At 38.9% G+C, this 20,879-nt stretch overlaps 1 protein-coding gene across 5 annotated transcripts in view; it reads right to left on the reverse strand.

Annotated features, from left to right (window-relative positions):
* SLC25A12 (solute carrier family 25 member 12) overlaps positions 1 to 20,879 on the reverse strand; it is a 193,422-nt gene that overhangs the window by 51,550 nt on the left and 120,993 nt on the right. For 4 of the 5 annotated variants that reach the window (XM_056110183.1, XM_056110182.1, XM_056110187.1 and 1 more), the window contains one exon: positions 8,251 to 8,366. In XM_056110183.1, the coding sequence (XP_055966158.1) occupies positions 8,251 to 8,366 (116 nt within the window). Of the gene's footprint in view, positions 1 to 3,602; positions 3,707 to 8,250; positions 8,367 to 20,879 lie in introns of those variants that run through there. The other variant, XM_056110186.1, reaches the window with a different exon arrangement.

Raw genomic sequence — 20,879 nt, forward strand, 5'->3', positions numbered from 1 at the left:
AATGTTCCTACAGAAAAAAATTAAGAGAAATTTTAAAAGTCAATATTATCTGCTTCTATTAAGATTAACTGGAAATTTTTTTTTGTGCCCACAGACCCATGCACAGGAACACAATTGATACAAAATATAATTTTACATTTAAGATTGTGTACCATTACATATAAGGCCATGAGATTCTTAATTTCTCTTTATTTAATTTTAATTAGAAAGTGATTTCTATCTTATACTATAAATGGCTGCTATTTTGCATTCCAGTATAAAATCAATAGTGTTTTCCCGGTTCCTCAAGGAGTCGAATTAAGCCCTTTATCAGAAGCATGAATGCCTAAATTACAGTATAATGCAATATTTGTCATACTAAGTATGGTTTGATTGAGGCTTGATTATTACATTCACACTAGCCTGAATATGTCTATTGAAGATAGGTATAAGAAATACTACCAAAAGCATATCATTAGCTCAGCAGCAAGCACCTTATTAAAAGCTTCTGATATTGTCAAAAATATGGTCTTGACACAAAGCTTCAAAATCCCCATTAAAAAACATGATTATTAGTTTCAACTATTAAAATATTTTAAGATAAGTGAAATTAGTGATTTACTTTTAAATAAAGGACTAAACACAGTACACTAACTTTTAGTAGGAACCAGTCACACAGTGCAATACACAACCAAAATCCTCTGACAGTTTGTCTTCATGCACTAAGGTGTCATTCACCACCTTACACAGTTGTACACTTTACTAAAAAAGTCAATTCACAAATGACTGGTACTTTAACAAGCATAGACTGGATAGACTAATTTAGAAGCTCATGCCAAAAAAAAAAAATCATTAAGAAAGTTAAGAAAGCAGGAAGCCTGTCTTAAGAACAAAATTATTTTCAAATTTAAGCCAATTATATTAGTGAAAGTGTTTTGACATCAACTAGTTATGAATTATACTAGAGAATTAGCAAACACAAGTTTAATGTTTTCTAATATCCTCCAACTATGGTATTTTCTCTAATTTCAACAAATTCTTTGAAGATATTGATCTCATGTTTTAAATGGCTCAATGGATTCCCTTTAGTTTTATATATACATGTATATATTTATTTTTCTTTCTAAAGGTGTTGCTAATGAAGGAGAGGGGGCTGAGGTGGAGGAAAATCTGGAAATCCTATTAGTCTGGACTCACTCTAATAGCCCTGAAAATAGGTCACAATAATCAAGTAAGTAGGAAGAAGGCATTGGATGTCACTGGGGAGATGGGATTCTCTTTTCTTGCAAATGGAATGTAACACTTAATTTATGCCCTATGCAGCAACAGCATTTCAAAGTTTTCAAATCATGTCAAATTATTTTCACCTACCATAAACACAGGTAGGGTGTTTGTCTTAGAGGTGGCTGATCAGGGTTTGATCCCCAGCACCCCATAGTGTCCCCCATCACGAGTGATCTCTGAGCAGCAGAGCCCTGAACACTGTCAGGTGTGGCCCACAAACCAAAAATAAATAAATGAATAAATTTTTAAAATATGGGTTTGGTTTCTAAAAACAAGAATCAACTCAGTAGCAATTCATGGAAGCCTGGCTTCTCACTCACACAAAACATACCTTTAAATCTATACAAAATCTGGGTCCAGAGAGATATAGTACAGCAGGTAAGGCATTTACCTTGCATGTACCAAACCAGGCTCAACCCCTAGCATCCCATATGGTCCCCCAGCCACCGAGAGAAATTCCTGAGCACAGAGTCAGAAGTAACTCTTGGGCATCACTAGGTGTGACCCCAAAATAAAAACAAACCAAAAAATCTATACAAAATCCAAGTTTATAAAATACGTTAACATTTATAATACAATTAAAATTTTAAGAATTGCAAAAATGTCAGAGCTAAAAGCAATATGGAAGATCTGCAAAGATCTTTTAGGACCCTTCAAATTTAACTAATTAGATTTTTCTATTCCCAAATTAATTGATTTCTGATTTTTAAAGGTCTAACAAAGTTTTAAGCTTAGGAAACATGAATAAATTAATAGGAAATGAAACAGGGTGGCTTAAATTACTACATATATTTAAGTAATACTACAATTACTAAAGGAAACAAATTATTTCATACTAACCTTTAATTTAAAAGTCACAACTTCCCAAACTCAACTGCTTAGTAAGAAATGTACATATTGCTAAATATATGCTTTATATAATGGTGCAATAATATAATTCCCATTATATGATGAGAAAAATTAGTTTATAAAAACTCTATCAAAGTCATAAAACTCAGACTTTCAAACTATGTTTTCTATACCACAAAACAGATGTTTACAACTAAAATTACAATTTTGATCTTTAAAATAGCTGTAAAACAAAAACTTTATAATCTAATTTTATAAGCTTTTTAACAACCTGAGTAAAATCTTAGACTATCTTTGAAACAATTAAGATAATGGTATAAATTACTCATACTCATCTCCTCAAAATATTGAAGTGTCATTGTCTCAGAGTATTTATTTGGACATTTCTGACATCTCCTAAAGTGGTCATACTACAGCTTTGACTACAGTTTTATTATGACTATTATTACTACTCTCAGACACTTCATAATTTCAGCATGTCACAGGCTACAACTAGTTACACCAAGACTGACAAACTTTCAAAACTTCTCTGGCATCTCTTGATCCACTTCCCTTCAGTTATTATTTCCACTACAAACTGTCTGAGGCTAATTCAGGAAGTTTGCAGAAACAATTAGTATAGCTATTGTTTTAAAATCTAATTCAAAATGTCTACTTTTACCAATATGTGTTTAGCCAAGCAAAAAAAATAAATACAAAATTTCCAGAACTTGGAGAGCTTATATTTGTGTGAGGAAAATGCTCATGTTCTTATTTTATCCGGTTTTATAAGGTTTGGCATGAAATGAGAGGGTACACCAATAATCTCACCTATGCCCCAAACTCCAAAATTGAAACGGCATAGAGTTTTCCCCTCAGAGAGAATCCCGTCTTTCCAGTGGCAAACCAGGGTATTTAGTTCTAACCAGCACTCCTGAGAGCGCCGTTTCAGTAGTTATAGCTCTGAGCTGGATTTGAAAGGGAGACTAGAGTCACATCTCACTGACCACAAATTTGATCTAGTGTTTTATACTAGGCAGGTAACCCTAAGGGAACTAGGAATCCATTTGTTTTCTGACATATAGAAAACAATACACAACTTTTTTTAACTTCCTGCAAAGCATGGGCTTATAAAAGAGATGGTTTATGATTCCTTTGACAAGGGAATTGGGACCAGATACAAAAGTAGCCTATCATTATCTTCTCTTTGCTCAAAGGAGAAGAGCACAATGATTTGTGAGGAGAGCAGGTAATGGTGGTAACTGTGATTAAGTAAAAATGTTTACAGATGTATTACATTAGTCAGTTTAGCTGTATCAGTCACTTATGATGATTGGACTAGATGAAATACACATTGAAGCATATAAATTATGTATATATGTCTTAACAGAGATTCTCATTTCCCCAGAGACCCACACTGTGTCTCCCCCTCTCATCCACCCACATCCCTCCCCTGGTCCTTATGGGAGCTTCCTACTGGTCTTGTTCACCTTTCTGCAGTACAAAATTACCTCTGACCGGGGCTGGCACTCTTCTCCAAGACTGCCGCCATGCCTGTTCCATGAATGAGCCTGGAAGGAGCTGCTGTACCAACGGTGTGGCCAGAGAACTCCTCCTGTAGGTATACAAGCCATCAGCCCTGTGACACAGCCCACCTACCATCAGCCCAACGACATCCTGATTCCAAGGATTTCAGCCCAGCAGGAGCCACTGCTTCCAACTTACAGGCTGGAGACCAAACATTTTTTTATTGTCAGGGGGGAAAAAAGTGCTCAATAGCTGATTTTCACCTGGATGGTTCTTAAAGTGAAGTCAGAGAAGCTTTTAGAAGAACTCCCACCACAAATAACGCGTATCCTTGAGTATAACTGAACAAAAACAATAGCAAGACTTGTGGAAGTAGAATTTTTCAATGAAGGAAAACTTGGGGGGAGGAGGGAGAAGAGGAACAACTAGGAGACCAAAAAGGAAAACAAAAAACAAAGGACAACAACAAAAAGATCAACAACAGGAACTTGTAGAAGAAGTCCCAACCAACATGGCATGTTGACTCAGTTCCGAACTTCTAGTTCTACTTTCTAGGAGAGTCTGTGGTTTCCTGAGTGACCTCCCCTGTTGTGCTGGGGGAAAGTATTTCTATGAACTCTTTACCTACCTCCAGAAGGAACTACTGCACAATCAGTCAACAGGTAGTTCTGCTGTCATATGTATGTAAATATGTATTTTTTTCAGGAAAGAGGAGTTTACATTTAAAAAGCATCTATTACTATAAAACTTAGATGCTTCAACAGTTAACAACTAAGAGGAATAATTACTAATAACATCAGACTCCTTTTTTTAAACTTCAAACTCTGAGCTACTCTACTAGCCCTGAATGTTAATATAACCTACTCTGAGATCGTCCGAAAAGGGTCTCAAAATTTCTTCCTGAATTAATTAAACACCCAATGTGAACACTTCCTATAAGATTAAACCAAGGTATTTTTTACACGTAGAAATTCATATCATTCCATGCCAGTACCTTTGTTCCCCCTGAAAGAGGGTACAATTTTCACATCTCCTGAATGTTTTTAATAGTAGTCATACTGGTTATACCTGAACAACTCCACTCCATTCTTCTCTTAAAGGGAAAAGGGTTTGATTTAGAGGCACAAATGAAATAGACTTGTGTATTCCTGAACATATTGAAGCTGGACATACTGATGGTCAAACAGCACAAAATCAGGAGCAGGAAAGACATGCCCTTGGAAAAGCTGATATTGAATTGTTCTCATTCCTACGCAAATACTTTGGAATACAATGTTGATGCAATTTTAACAGAAAACTTAGAATGCATACATATTTTGTATTCCCTTATTAGTCAATAGGTAAGAGTTTTTGGTGGGTTCTTAGAATAACTACATCTCTGTCAAAGAAACAGGCCTTTTTCTTTATTAAAGTTGGGACAGATGCATTGCAGTTACTGAAAACACAGTGTAGTATAAAACTGTAATAGCTATCCTCACCCCAATTCTGTGGAATGGAACATCCAGTACACTACTGGGTAATAGTGAGACTAAGGCAAGTTAAAGCTGCATCTAACACACACCAGTCATGCAATGGTCTTTACAAGGCTCAAGTCACCAGGTAGTAATAGATATACAAGCCACCAAATAATTACCATAGCATGCATTAGAAGTTTTATTAAAGGAATAAATGATCAAAAAGAAAACAATGATCTATAGGTTTTTTTCTTCACTCTTCTGAAATTTCCAAAACCCTCTCCTATACTTTCACATTCTGTGTCAGATTACCCAGGTATCAGTGTGAAGCATCTCCCCCAGACCAGATTCATCTCTAACAATTAAAACAAAACAAAAATCTCCAGCACTCTGGAAAATGTTACTCAATATTGTTATTTATAGAAAACTTTGCAGATATACACAACTTAAGTATATGAGCTGATGCAAATAAAACATCTCTTTAAAAGCATAGATGAGAACAGTATGTACAAGTACAGATAACATCATCATCATAATCCACGAGAGACAGAAATGATCTAACAGTACTTCCCTACCCCATTGAGCCTTACATCCAATACACTTTCCCACCTTCCTCTTAGAATATAGAAAAGAGAAAACTATACTTAAATAAGCTGCAAACTAGAAAACATAGGCCGTTTGGTGAGAATGATTTAGAATTAGGATGGTCCTAAAATTCCCTTTTATCTAAACATGTGTCTATAAACATACATACAGTTCTTTCCATTAAGTAAATACAGATATAAAAACTGACCTTTACCATAGATCCAAAATCCTATAAAAATAAACTCCAAGTTTATTATTTCCAAATGCTGAAATTCTATAGCCTTGAATACAGTCTGAACTGAGAGGGCCTCAGAAATTATATTAAGAGGCGTCTGCTAGCTTGGAAGAGTTTCCTTTTAAGAATATGCAATTAAATGTTTTATTTTTCATTACGAGTACTTTCATTTAGTTTTGAATATTTAAAATAGGATGTCAACCAGAGAGAGAGGACAGAAAGGGAAAAAAATGGCCTTAGAAAAGCCCCAAGGTACCATAAAAGAACTACCTAGTTGACCAGGGTAACCCAGAACAATGTCAAAAGTGGACTGAATTTCTGTTATTTCACAAGAATCTCCCGAACTCTAGATTGTGAAGTAGTAAAGTAAGAACTGAATTCTAGAGGCTTTATATGTTCTTATAGACACAAAAAAATTTTTTAAAATAATTTCTTTTTGCTTCGATATGCCAAAACCAGTAACAACAAGTCTCATAATGGAAACGTTACTGGTGCCCACTCGAGCAACTCGATGAACAATGGGAGGACAGTGCTACAGTGCTTCTAATCCCAATTATATTTTCTTGAAATCCTAACTCAAAAATCATAGTCTGAGGGAAAAGCAAAAGATCTAGTAAGTGGTAAAGTTGGGGTCTAATAATTACATGCATTCATTTGCATGAACTCTCTATTCTTATTTTGGGTGCAAGGGGATAGTTTGAGGTCATACCTGGCAGTGCTTTGGGTGCATATACTAAAATAAAGATAAAAATTTAAAAGGTAATCAAATGGAGGCGACATAGAATCATGAGATCACAGTAGGAGAGACAAAATAACATGTTGGTTTTAGAAAATATAATTCTCAAATAACGAGTATATGATAGAAGCACAAGTTATACTGTCACTAACTTCAGATATTTATATCAAGTTATCTCCCGAATGCTTCTATATATTTTGGTATGTGATGTGTGTGATACCTACTAGAAACAGAAAATGTAGCATTATCAGGGTTGATGATGGATAACAGAGGTTATAATATTTAAAATTCAGAACCTAGTCATTTCTGAAGAAAGTCAATGTACTATAGGAGGCATAATAGCCAGACCTTGCTCCAAAGTAGGAAGAATGCCAGGATAAACACAGAGACCTAAAGCACTCCACGTAGGTATTTATTTGAGAAGGGCTTATCATGTAAGAGACAACGGGGTCAGTGGGCAGAAGAAAAGCGCTAATCAGTAACAATTTAGGAAATGGGCCAACAAAAATCACAGGGAAGCTACCAGTGAGCCTTCTAAGTATCTTGTATTTTCTTACTATTTTTCCCATACCAGTGAATCTTCTTCCCTTGAATTTAACTAGAGGGTGGTTGTTCTATAACAAGTATTGCAGTGAATAAATATTAGCACTGTGGCTCAAGGAAAGCTTGATTTTAAAGAATTCTCTCCCATACATGGATGGCAAATCCATATGATACAAGGGCATCAAGTTTAGCTCTACAAGAAAAAAAAGTAGGAATTGACTTTTTCTTATAATAATGTGAATATACTTAATGTTACTGAACTGTACATTTAAAGATAGTTAAGATGGCAAGTTTTATTTCTATGTATTGCTCTTACACAATAAAAAAAAATCAAGTATTTTTTTAAATGGGGAGAAGGAATCAGCACTTGAAAAACACAGCACTGCTTTTATTGAAAAATCTACTGCAGGAAAATTAGCCGACACTTTAGCAAAACACAAGTTCATTTCTAAAAATAAGCATCCTAGTTTACAATCATGAGACATCAACAAGTGTGGCAGATTATGTGACCACCAAAAAATTTCAGTATATTTCTGTATCCAACTCAAAGACCAATTTTTAATTCTGGTTGCAATTTATAGGTCAAAGATCTAATCTGAGGGTTCAGAAAACTAACTACTCTTGCCTTCACGAGATCCTTTTGTTCTGCTCTCAGTATTCAAAGTGACTTGGTAGCAATGCTCCATGGATGCTGAAGAGAAGTTCTGACCTCTCTACCCCAAAATCCCTTAAAGAATGAGATGATTACTCCATGTTGTTCATGGCCTTTTCATAAAGAATTTTATCCAGACTGGCCCAGAACAAGAAAATTTTACACCACCTCATTCAGGAATGTGAAAGTATCAGTGGTTCAATGAGCTAAAGCAACAGCAATCCTATATCTCTTTATTTTTGGTAATAATCTGGTAATTTGGTAATGCTCTGAAGAAGATAAAACTATCTGCATAAATTTCATTTAGAAAAGTAAAACTTCACTGATTGACTAGGACCTAACATATTCCATTACCAGAATAAGTACTTACAAACTAAACCAACCTCACTAACTTCACTTATCACTTAAAATCTTTTTTTTTCCTTACCAAATGTCACCTCTCCATTTCCACTCTTGTCAAACAATTGAAAAGCCACTATGAACATGGAATCTGGAGCACATAAAACAGATTCAAATGCCAAAAACTCTTGATAGGAGATCAACCTGGAATAAAATATGATATGTGATTGGTTAGAAAAAGGAAAACATCAGGCGTTTACCCTGCCTTTAATGTATTATTGCAGCTCAAAATAAATAAACAATTGAGAAAGAAAAGTTTCTCTTGAAGGCATATTTCAAATAATAAAGAAAAATATGATAGAACGAGAATATTGCTCTTTTGTAGGATCATAACGACCAATAGCCTTACGCAAAAATCCCAAAAGCAGATGAACACCCAAAATAATTAAACTTGAATCTGATCAAGTCTGTGGATTATAGCTTCTCAACTCTAATATTGTCACTGTCACTGTCCTCCCATTGTTCATCAATTTGCTTGAGCGAGCCCAGTAATGTCTCCATCATGAGACTTGTTGCTACTGTGTTTGGCATATCGAATATATCACAAGTAGCATGCCAGGCTCTGCCGTGCGGGCGAGATACTCTCGGTAGCTTGCCGGGCTCTCCGAGAGGGGCGGAGGAATCGAACCCATCTCAGCCGGGCTGGGTGTGCGCAAGGCAAACGCCCTACCCGCTGTGCTATCACTCCAGCCCTAAACTCTAGTACTATTAATATTTAACTCCATAAAATTATTTGTTGTGGGGCTGGACAATAGCACAGCAGGTGGGGCGTTTGCCTTGCACGCGGCCAACCCGGGTTTGATCCCAGCATCCCATATGGTCCCCTGAGCACCGCCAGGAGTGATTCCTGAGTGAAGAGCCAGGAGTAACCCTGAGCATCACTGGGTGTGACCCAAAAAGCTAAAAAACAAAAAATTATTTGTTGTAGGGGCTCCTGTGCATTGCATGGCAGTTAGCAGCATCCCTTGGCCTCTTCCTATTAAATACCAGTATCATTCACCACATAGAGAAGCACGGCTCTAAATCTAACAAAGAACCAGAGAGAGAGTACAGCGGGGTTCAATCCCCAATACTACCTATAATCAATCCCTCGAGCCCCACCAGGATTGATTCCTAAGCACAGAGACAGGAGTATGCGCTGAGCACCTCCAGGAGCGGCCCCAAAACAAAACAATCTAGTCAAATAGGACTATATTTACAGAGAATATAAAGGATGAATGGTGAAATCTTGGTAGTGAATCCGCAACAGAGCTCACGAAGGATCCTGATGTATTGAGTTTGTATGCCCTGATTGCCTAGGGCTTCCATGACTGCTTCCGTCTCAACAGAATCAAAGGCCTTCTTTAAATCAATGAACGTTAGACAGAGCGGCATCTTGAACTCCCGAGATACCTCAATGAGCTTGGTATCATCCATATCAAGAGAGGGGTTCGGCAGGGTGATACCATTTCACCAAAACTCTTCAGTGCCACCCTCGAGAACATCATGCGACGACTGGAATGGGAAAACATGGGAGTGAAGATAGATGGTCGGCAACTACACCACCTCCGCTTTGCTGATGACATCGTTCTAATAACACCAAACATCAGCCAAGCGGCACAAATGCTGAACGACTTTGACCGTGAATGTGGAAAGGTAGGACTACAGCTGAATCTTACGAAGACAATGTTTATGAGAAACACCCTTGTTCCTGACGCTCCATTCGCTTCAACGGAACCACCATCTCCGAATGCAACAGTTATATATACCTAGGTCGAGAAATCAACATGATGAATGACCTGGCACCTGAGTTACGCAGGAGGAAGAGAGCGGCTTGGAATGCCTTCAAGAGCATTGAAGAAATAACTAAAAGGACAAAGAACCTCCAGCTACGAGCACATCTCTTTGATTCCACTATTCTTCCTGCATTAACATATGCCTCAGAGACCTGGACCCTACGAGAACAGGATGAGAACGCTATTCGGGTCTTTCAAAGAGGAATCGAAAGAACTATGCTTGGAATATCACAATTCACTCAAATGAGAGATAGAATCCGGAGTTCTGATCTTCGTCAACGCTCAAGAATCAGGGACGCTGTCTCATTTGCCAAGACATCAAAAATCAGATGGGCTGGACACGTAATGAGGTTTACAGACAACCGCTGGACTAGAGCCATTACTGATTGGATTCCACGGGACATCAAAAGATCACGTGGACGCCCACCTATAAGATGGTCAGACTTCTTCGTCAAGACCCTAAATGATCGGTTTGAGGCTCTGCATGTTCCTAGAACGAACAGATACCATTGGGCTACGCTAGCACGCAACCGGGATGAATGGAGACGTTACTGGCACCCGCTCGAATAAATCGATGAATAATGGGGATTAAGTGATTAAGTGATTAAGTGATAAAGGATGAAATAACATGTTACATATTATCACATAAACACAATCAGCAAATATGAAGACTATAGGAAACTATAGCATGGACATTTGTAGATGTATATTGCTTCTTAAAGGCAATACAGAGGAGGACCTCATTAAAGACCTTAAGACAGACCTCCAAGCCTACTCGGATCGGGGCTGAGCATCCTCCACCCAGATCCTCTGAATTCCAGTAGGCGGGAGTCACACCCACCAACTGGCCCCCTGGCGCCATGTAATCCCATCAACGGCCAAGACTCAGAGACTATAAACCAGGTTCTGGAACCGCGCGGCCGCATTTGCGGCCGCGCAACATCTTATTATAACATCTTATTATCTTATTCCTACTTTGGACAAACTGGCAGGCTACCGAATGTAACCTGCCCACACAGCAGAATCTGGCAAACTCCCCATGGCGTACCCAATATGCCAAATACCAGTAACAATGATGGGTCTCATTCTCCTAAAGAGCCTTGAATATAGCACTTTCTTAAAAATCTCAGGGCTAGGATGAAGGAGACGTTACTGGGGCCTGCTCGAGGCAATCGACAAATAACAGGATGGTCGTGATTCGTGAAGACAAAGCAATTCATTATAATACATAGATTTGATTTGAGTTCTGATTCAAGCAAAAGAAAAAATTATAAGAAAATTAAGAAACAGGAATACTAATTTTTAAAGATCACTGTAGCACTGCACTATAGCACTGTCTTCCCATTGTTCATCAATTTGCTCGAGCTGGCCCAGTAACATCTCCATTGTGAGACTTACTGTTACTGTGTTTGGCATATCGAATACATCACGGGTAGCTTGCCAGGCTTTGCTGTGCAGGCGAGATACTCTCGGTAGCTTGCTGGGCTAACAAATAAAGAGTTCCTCCAGGAAATTCAGGAGACAGTCTTTTTTTTTTCTTTTTAAAGATCAATGTTGAAAAAAATAAATAGATGTTATTATTTTTAGGATATTTGGTGTGGCTTGGGTTTTGATAATTTTTCTTTCACTCTTAGAGGTACACAGTGAGCCATCTTTGCAAATAAGATGTCGTGGAATTTGTTGTAAGATAATCCGTGGGACCAGAGATAGCACAATGGGTAAGGCTCTTAGTTTGCAAGAGGCTAACCAGGGTTTGATCCCCCAGATCCCATATAGATCTTCATGTACTTCCAGGAGTAATTCCTGAGTGCAGAATTAAAAGAAAGCTCTGAGCATCGCTGGGTATGGTCCAAAAACAAACAAACAAAAAAAGATGAAGGAAAAGAAGAGAGGCATAAATGAAAAAATTATTACTTTTTTTTTTAATTTTTATTAGTGAAACACCATGAGGTACAGTTGTAGACTTACAAATTTTTGTGCTTGGGTTTCAGTTATACAATGATCGAATATCCATCCCTCCACCAGTGCCCATTCTCCACCACCATGGGTCCCAGTATCCCTCCCACCCCCCATCCCTCCATCCCACCCTGCCTCTGTGGCAGGGCACTCCCTTTTGTTCTTTCTCTCCTTTTGGGTGCTGTGGTTTGAAAAAGAGGCATTGAGTGGCAATCATTTTTGGTCTATAGTCTACTTTCAGCATGCTTCTCCCATCCTAGGAGGGTCCTCCCAACACCCTTTATTTGGTGCTCCCTTCTATATCTGAGCTGCCTTTTCCCCTAGAGTGTGTGGCTGGCCTCCAAGCCATGCAGTAAACCTCCTGGTATTTATCTCGGCTATTCTTGGGTGTTATTAAAATTATTGAGACCAAGAAGATAGCTTCAAGGATTGGAACACATGCTTTTTACACGTAAATGTCCTGATCCTCGATGCCACTCAGTCCTCTGAGCACCAATAGGCATAGCCCTGTTGGTCCCTAAGTGTGTCTCTGACTGTCCGCAAATCCATAGGGACTAAGAAATGTGAAATGGAGCAAGGAAAACCTCTTAAACAAGTGGTAATGGGAAAAGTGGACAGCTACATGCAAAAAATGAACTCAAACCTCTAACACCAGGCACAAAAGTCAGCTCAAAATGCATTAAACACCTCAATATCAGATCTGAATCCATAAGGTACATGAAGGAAAACACTGGTAGAACTCTTCATAACAGTTAAGATAAAGGCATCTTTAAAGATGAAACATCACTGACCAAGCAAGTGAAAGCAAAGATAAACAAATGAGACCACATTAAGCTAAGAAGCTTCTCCACCTCAAAAGAAACAGTGACCAAGACAGAGACAGCCCACAGAATGGGAAAAATTATTTATCCAATACCCATCAGATAATGGGCTAATATTCAAGGTATATAAGGCACTGGTAGAACTTTATAAGAAAAAACATGTAACCCCATCAAAAAATGGGCAAGAGAAATGAATAGAAACCTTCTCAAGAAAGAAATACAAATTGCAAAAAGGTACATGAAAAAATGCTCTACATCACTAATTACCAGGGAGATGCAAATCAAAACAACAATGAGATATCACCTTATACCACAGAGACTGGCACACACCAAAAAAGAGTAAGAACAACCTGTGCTGGCATGGATGTGGGGAAGGGACTCTAATTCATTGTTGGTAGGAATCCCAACTGGTCCAGTCTTTTTGGAAAACAACATGGTCATTTCTCAAAAAACTTAGAAATTGAGCTTTCATATGACCTAGCAATACCACTTCTGGGAATATATTCCTGGGATGCAAAAACACACGGCACAAATGACATCTGCATTGTATGTTCACTGCAGCACTGTTCCCAATACCCAAAATCTGAAAACAATCTGAGTGCCCAAAAACAGACAACTGGTTAAAGAAACTATGGTATGTCTACACCATGGAATACTACACAGCTGTTAGAAAAAAAAAAACTAAAATCATGAAATTCACTTATAAATGGGTGGACATGAAGAGTATCATACTAAGTGAAATAAGTCAGAAGGAAAAGGATAGACATAGAATGACTGCACTTACTTGTGAGATATTAAGAAAAAAATAGTATGGAAATAGCAACAATGAGAGTAGAAACAAGAATTAGGATAAATGGTCCACGGATGAAAGCTTGCCTCAAGGACTGGCAGAAAGGGCAGTAGTGATAGAGAAGGGACTATTATGACAATGATGATTAGAACGGATTGCTCTGGGTGGGAGATATGTGGTAAAAGTGGGCAAAGGACCAAACATGATGGCCCCTCAGTATCTGTATTGCAAACCATATTGCCGAGAGAGAGAGAGAGAGAGAGAGAGAGAGAGAGAGAGGAAGGCTGGGGCAGGGTGGGGGGAAGAAATGGGGTATATTGGTGGTGGGAAATGTACACTGGTGGAAAGATAAGGTGTTGGAACTTTGTAAGACTGAAACTTGATCATGAAAGCTTTGTAACTATATCATAGTGATACAATTAAAAAAATTATTAAGCATATGGATATTAAAAAAAAACAACAACCACAGGGTCTGATCAGCAGAGCATAGCAGGACCTGAGCATTAGACCAACAGGCCTGTGGTGACAGGCTGAATATTGTTGGGAGTGACCTCAGGGTCACTACTGGGAGTTCCCCCCAAATTATTAAGTGGGTAATGAGTACAGTGTCTATTTGTTTTATGTGTCTGAAATGTCAATAATTTTTTATCTGGGGTTTCTGTTCTCTTGCGTGCCATGAAATGAACCCAGGACCATATACATTTGAAACATGTTCTCTGCCACTGAGCTACAACCCCAGCCTCAATAATAAAATTATTTACGAAGAGATCTAAACAGGAAGAAAATTAAAGTTCAATAACAACCCTACTCAGGGTTGTTAAACAGTTGCAAAAACTACAATGAAACTGCCTTCAACTTCTATATACTAGCATATACTTCTTTTTTAGAAAAAAAAAATTGTTGGTTTTGGTGACATACCTTGGTGGTGTCAGGGTTTACTCTTGGCCCTCTGTTTAGCAATCACTCCTGGTAGTGTTCAGGGTAGCATATGCAGTGCCAGGGATTTGGACAGAGCTTGGCTACATGCCAGGAAAGAGCAATAGCCTCTACACGACCTCTCCAATCCATAAGCCAAATTAGAGTCCTCTTCCACAGCAAACTTGCTACAAAAATTTCATATCATACTGCTGCTATTATAAGTGACTGTGCATGTAACAAGTAACATTTTCTTTCATTCTTGAGTGATATGGTTTAGACAGCACACAAAATAGTAACTCCATCAAAAGGAATAAATCTAACTATTCTTAATATGGCTTCTAGGATCAGAGAATCTGATCTCTGCATACCTGCTCACTGCCTCCTGCTCTAGATAGAGCTCACCCACTCTCAACTCCCAGAACAATGTATGTTCCTGCCATCACTCGGCAATTCATTCTCTTTCAAATCACTTTACCATCTCCAAGGCTCTGCCTATTAATTTGCACCCACTCTACTCAGCATATTTCATCATGAGAATCATGTCAGAAACACCAGGTGACTTTGCATTCTCTTTACACACTTTCAGCAAGATACACTTACACTGCAAAATATTTATTAAAATAATTAAGCAACCCAGAGCTGCGGATATAGTTCAGCAGGAGAGCACTTGCCTTGCATGTTTATGAGGACCTGGGTTCCATCCCTGGCACATGTGTGCACGCGCACATATATACATACACACACAGAGACAAAAATGCACACTCTATAACTCATTGTTTAAAGTCTAATTTCCCACCAGAAGATTGACTTGTCACAGAGTACAGGATTGATTCAGAATAGAAACTCATGCATATTCTTGAATGAACTCAATTTAGAATACATGACTTTTTAGAAAGACAAGTTTGCCAACACAGTGTTAAGAAAATGACTACATTTTACTCTTCATTTTATGCCCTATTATGCCCCAATCATTTAAGACATACTTTACAACAAAATTACATTATTTAATACTTAAAAATTTTTGAAATACTTCAGTTACACAAGTTGCATCATTTCCAAAGTAATGATGTAGACTATGCGTTGCCCTTTACCGAAGGCAAGACTCTGCAGTAACAACATCCAGAGCACTGCAAGCTCTACCCTCATAGTGCCCATACGAAAGAATCCTCAGTAATACTCGGCCTCAACTGGTCCAGCCTTTTTGGAAAAGAATATGGACACTCCTCCAAAAACTAGAAATTGTGCTCCTGTCTGACCCAGCAATACCACTTCTGGGAATATATCCTGGAGATGCAAAAAAAAAAACAGTAGAAATGACATCTCCACTTGTATGTTTATTACAGCGATAAACAATACAATTGTATTGTTTATAATTGTTATAATTGTTTATAACTGTTCACAATAGTCAGGATCTGGAAAAAAAAACCGGCATGCCCGAGAACAGATGACTGGTTAAAGAAACTCTGGTACATCTATACAACGGAATACAATGCAGGTGTTAGAAGAGATGAAATTATGAAATTTGAATGTAAGTGGATGGACATGGAGAGTGTCATGCTAAGTGAAATTAGTCAGAAAGAGAGGTACAGACATAGAATGACTATACTGATTTGAGGAATATAAAGTAGCATAATACGAGACTAACACCTAAGAACAGTAGAGATAAGGAGGATCACTCCATGGTTTGGAAGCTGGCCTCACATGCTGAGGCAAAAGGCAATTGCGATGGAGAAGGGACCACTAAGTAAATGATGATTGGAGGGATCACATATATTGGAGATGTGTGCTGAAAGTAAACTAAGGACCAAATATGATGGCCTCTTAGTATCTGTATTGCAAACCATAACACCAAAATTAGAGAGAGAGTAATAAGGAACGTACGTGCCACAGGCATAGGGTGGGATGGGGTAGGGGTAGCAGGAGGGATACTGGGAACAATGGTGGTGGAAAATGTGCACTGGTGGAGCGATGGGTGCTCAATCATTTTATGACTGAAATGGAATCATGAAAGTTCGTAACTGTATCTCCTGGTGATCCAATAAAAAAGAAAATGATACTCAGCCAAAAGAATCCTGGCAGAACTGACCAACCCAGTATCACTGTTCATCAGGCTTCATGTCACACAACACACCTCCACACTCGTTTCCTACTAAAAAGTATAGTAAAACTAGAAATGATAACACAATTGAAGATATAAAAATAAGGTTTTTAAGTATAGCAAAATATACTGAGTCAGAGAAAGATTACCTAAAACACAATCAGAAATCCACTATGCTTCTCATGCAATACACATCAGCTGATGACTAGAGAATATCAGGTCAACCTAATCTTTTTTTGTTTTGTTTTTACTGCTTCTGTTTTGGGCAAGAGAGGCTTTCCCAGAACTGCTGGGGGGCACCAGGAGTACACATGACAAAGTCAGGGAAAATCCAGTTCCCATGCATGCCACACGTGGGCTCCAGACCTCTGAGCTTCCTCCCTGGTTCAAATGCTTACATTCTAAAACTTTCATTTGTTTAGGGGCTATACTTGGTAATACTTGGGCACGACTCCTTCCTCTGTGCTTGGGGGTCAATCCTAGGGGTACTTAGGGGACCATGCAGGACAGGGACTGAACGCAAGGCTCCTGCATGCAATGCACTTAGCTCATTGAGCTCTCTCCAGATGGCTACTTTTTTTTTCCACACCCAGCAATGTTCAGGGCTTACTTCTGGTTCTGTGCTTAGGGAATCACTCCTGGCAGGGTCAGGGGATCACATGTGGTACTAGGGATAGAACCTCAGTCGAACGTAAACTCTCTACTTTGCTATATAATCTCTCCAGTCCCTCATCTACATTTTCAGTGATCAAAAACAAAGTGTTGGGGCCAGAGCAATAGTACAGTGGGTAGGACATCTGCCTTGTATACACAACTGGCCTGGGTTCGATCCCCAGCATCCCAAATGGTCCCCCAAGCACCACCAGGAGTGATTTCTGAGTGCAGAGCCAGGAGAAGCCCCTGAGCATTGCCAGGTGTGACCCAAAAAGCAAAAAAAGAAAAAGAAAGAAAAAAAAAAAGAAAAACACCACTGTTGGCAGAACTGTGAGAGGGTACCAGCCACAACATCTGCAAAGCAGAGCAACACAGTTTCACATGGTGCGAACTGCAGACAGAAAAACAAGAGTTTAGGAGCACTGGGGTCAGTGGGACAGTACAGCAGGTAAGGTGCTTGGCTTGCACACAGTCAACCCAGTTTTGATCCCAGCATTCTATTCCAGTCCCCTAAGCACTGCCGGGTGTGATTCCTGAGCACAGAGCCAAGAAGAACCCTGGAGCACTGCTGGGTGTGGCCCAGAAAACAGTTTGGGAGCACTCAAGTCCCCAGAAATCTAGTGAGCTTCTTCACTAAGAGCCTCATATAAAATGACTCCTGTAAGCAACTTAAACTGGGTATGTGACTAGCTAGACTCTGTGCCCAATAATTTTAGCAGCAGCAGGCTGAATGTCTTCACACAGACTTCTGATACAGGAAGATCCACTTTTAGTGCTAAGCTAAAATAGCCCCAAGCTACAGAAACTTCTTCCTGAGAATTAAGGCAGGACAGAAAGAACAATGCAGTTACTGAGATTGCAGTCCAAGCAGGGAAAGGTCCCTGTTTTTGGTGCCATGTGTCTCTCTAGGGATCCACTGAGCTCTTTCATATAGGACAAAAGAATCCATGATTGCCCAAGGCTAGGCACAGTGTCTATATACGCACAAAAATTCCAGTCATTTTTAGCATACACATGGTAGCTGTATGCTGCCTTCAGAGCCAAGAACTCTCTCCCCACCCCACCCCCTGCCCCACAGACTCTGGAGACACTGGTTTTCAGAACTCTAGGGAGGTCCTACACAGAGGAGAGGCACATTCTCAAGACCACCTGCTGTCTTGAGGTGCAGAAACAGAACCCCATCAACTACAGCAGGCTAAAGGCACTCCCCACTCCCTTGGAAGTCCACGAAGACCGACTCAGAGGAAACGACAATGGTAGCAGATGATCGCTGAAGAACATTTGGAGAGGAATCAAGAATCAGAGATGTTGGGTTCAGATGAGTTTGGTCACACAAGGCAAGGGGACAACAATCTATACCCTACTGATCCATCCCACCCAGAGCAATGAAAGAAACCCTACACCCATCATCCTCTCTCTCCATACCCTGACAGATGACTAAATTAAAATAACTATGATGAAAAAGTGAACGATACATGAAATTTATGACTAAAACACCTAGAAGAACAAGTTCCTCAAGATACTGAAGCTACAAAGTAATTTCAAACAGAGGTATTGGATAAACACACACACACACACACACACACACACACACACACACACACACCAAGGGGAAAACAGAGATAGCTCAAGGGGCCTGGGTTCATACTTTGCATGTGTGATGCCTGAGTTCAATCATCAGCATCACACAGTCCCCTGCACACTGCAGAACAGTAAGCCCTGAACAACCTCTTAGTACTGTGAAGTATAGGAAGGAACAGGACGAGGCAGGGATGGGGAGAGGGAAAGGAAAAGGAAAAGAGAAAAGGAAAGGAAAGAGAAGGAAGAGAGAAATCTCAATCTTTTAACGCAAGTGAGATTAAAGGTAATATTTCAGTAATGAATTAAATGAAAGAATGAAAACAATAGCTTCCTTCAAGAAGTATCAGGCTGTAGCCAGAGCAATAATATAGCTAGTAGGGCATTTGCCTTGCACACAGCCATCCCGAGTTTGATCCCCAGTATCCATATGTTCCCCGGAACACACCAGGAGTGATCCCCAGTACTGAGCCAAGTGTAAGCCCTGAACACTAATGGGTGTACCCTCTCTCTTCAAAAAAAAATGACTTATTAGAGAGAAAATATAAGAATAATGGGTATTTGAGGAGAAAGAGATAAGAAAGCTGAGAGCCTACTCAAAGAAATTTATAGCTAAAAACATCCCAAACCTAAGGAGAGAATCATATTCGTCTAGAAAGCTTACAAAACATCATATTTACAGTGCAGATAGACGGATCGTAGAGATAGTATAGCAGGTAAGGTACTTGCCTTGCAAGTGGCAAACCCAGGGTTGATCCCCAGCATCCCATATGGTCCCCTGAGAACCTCCTAGAGTGACTGAGTTCATAACTAAGAGTGACTCCTGAACATCACTGGTGTGGCAAAACAAATAAATAAATAAATAGATAAATATAATGCAGGAAGACTTACATAAAGGGCCCGAGAGATTAATGTATTTGTCTTGCATGTGGACAACATTGGTTTGATCCCTGAACTGCAAATGGTTCCCTGAGCACTGCCAGTAATGATTCCTGAGCACAGACCCAGGAGTAATCCCTAAACACAGCCAAGTATGGACCCAAAACAAAGAAAAAAGATCTAAAATTATGGTGCATTGTTAAACTATTAAAGACAAATGATAAGAAATGATATTAAAGATTTCCAGGGAAAATAATTAGTATCTAAGGTACTTCATTTAGACAATCAATATACTTCTCACGAAGACTCTACAGTCCAGGGAAGAATTAAACAGCATGTTCCCAATTTGAAGACATAAAAAAAAAATCTAGCCAAAAATAAACATTCTACAAAATTATCATTAAAATATGATAGAGAAATCAAGGACTTCCTTGATAGTCAAAGATAATGGAATGATGGCGTTAACCACTACCAGATCTATCTCTCCAAGACATACTGAAAGGAAGTCTTCTAGGGAAAAAACAAACAAACCTCAAAACCTAAATGTGATGATAAATAGTAAAAATTAAAAAATAAAAATAAAAAATAAAAAACAACAAGAGGCATCAACAAGAATAAAAAAACAAAAAAGAGGAAGAATAAGACAATTTTAACTTTAAAGATAATGAACAAGTAGAGGGCTGCTTCGGTTGGCATTGTATGGGCTCCCCAAGCGAAGAGCCAAAAGAGTAGCCCCTGAACACCACTGTGTGTGGACAAAAATAAATAAATAAATAAATAAAAGCCAAACAAATACATAACAGGTCATATCAACACATAAAAAAAACATCTTGGGGGAAAGGGGTGGGAAGCAAAAAAAAAATAAGCAAATCTTAGGTACAGACAGATAAAATCCTTATAGGAACTACACACAACACACACACACACACACACACACACACACACACACACACACAAATCTGAGCTGAGACACTGAGAAGAAAACACGGAGAAGAAAACTTGAAGAACTTAAATAACCAAGGAAAATCATCCAAATTCAATGGTTAATAACTCACAGAAAAGAAACAATAGTGACAGGGCTGAAGACGTAGCTCAACAGACTGGCACCATCCTAGTTAGTATAGTGGTGCGTATCCCCGCTAGCCAACAGAATGGAGTTAATGCAGTGTACATAGAAAGCGCAGGTTC

This window comes from Sorex fumeus, unplaced genomic scaffold (genome assembly GCF_029834395.1).
Source record: "Sorex fumeus unplaced genomic scaffold, SorFum_2.1 ptg000009l, whole genome shotgun sequence".
Lineage (NCBI taxonomy): Eukaryota > Metazoa > Chordata > Mammalia > Eulipotyphla > Soricidae > Sorex > Sorex fumeus.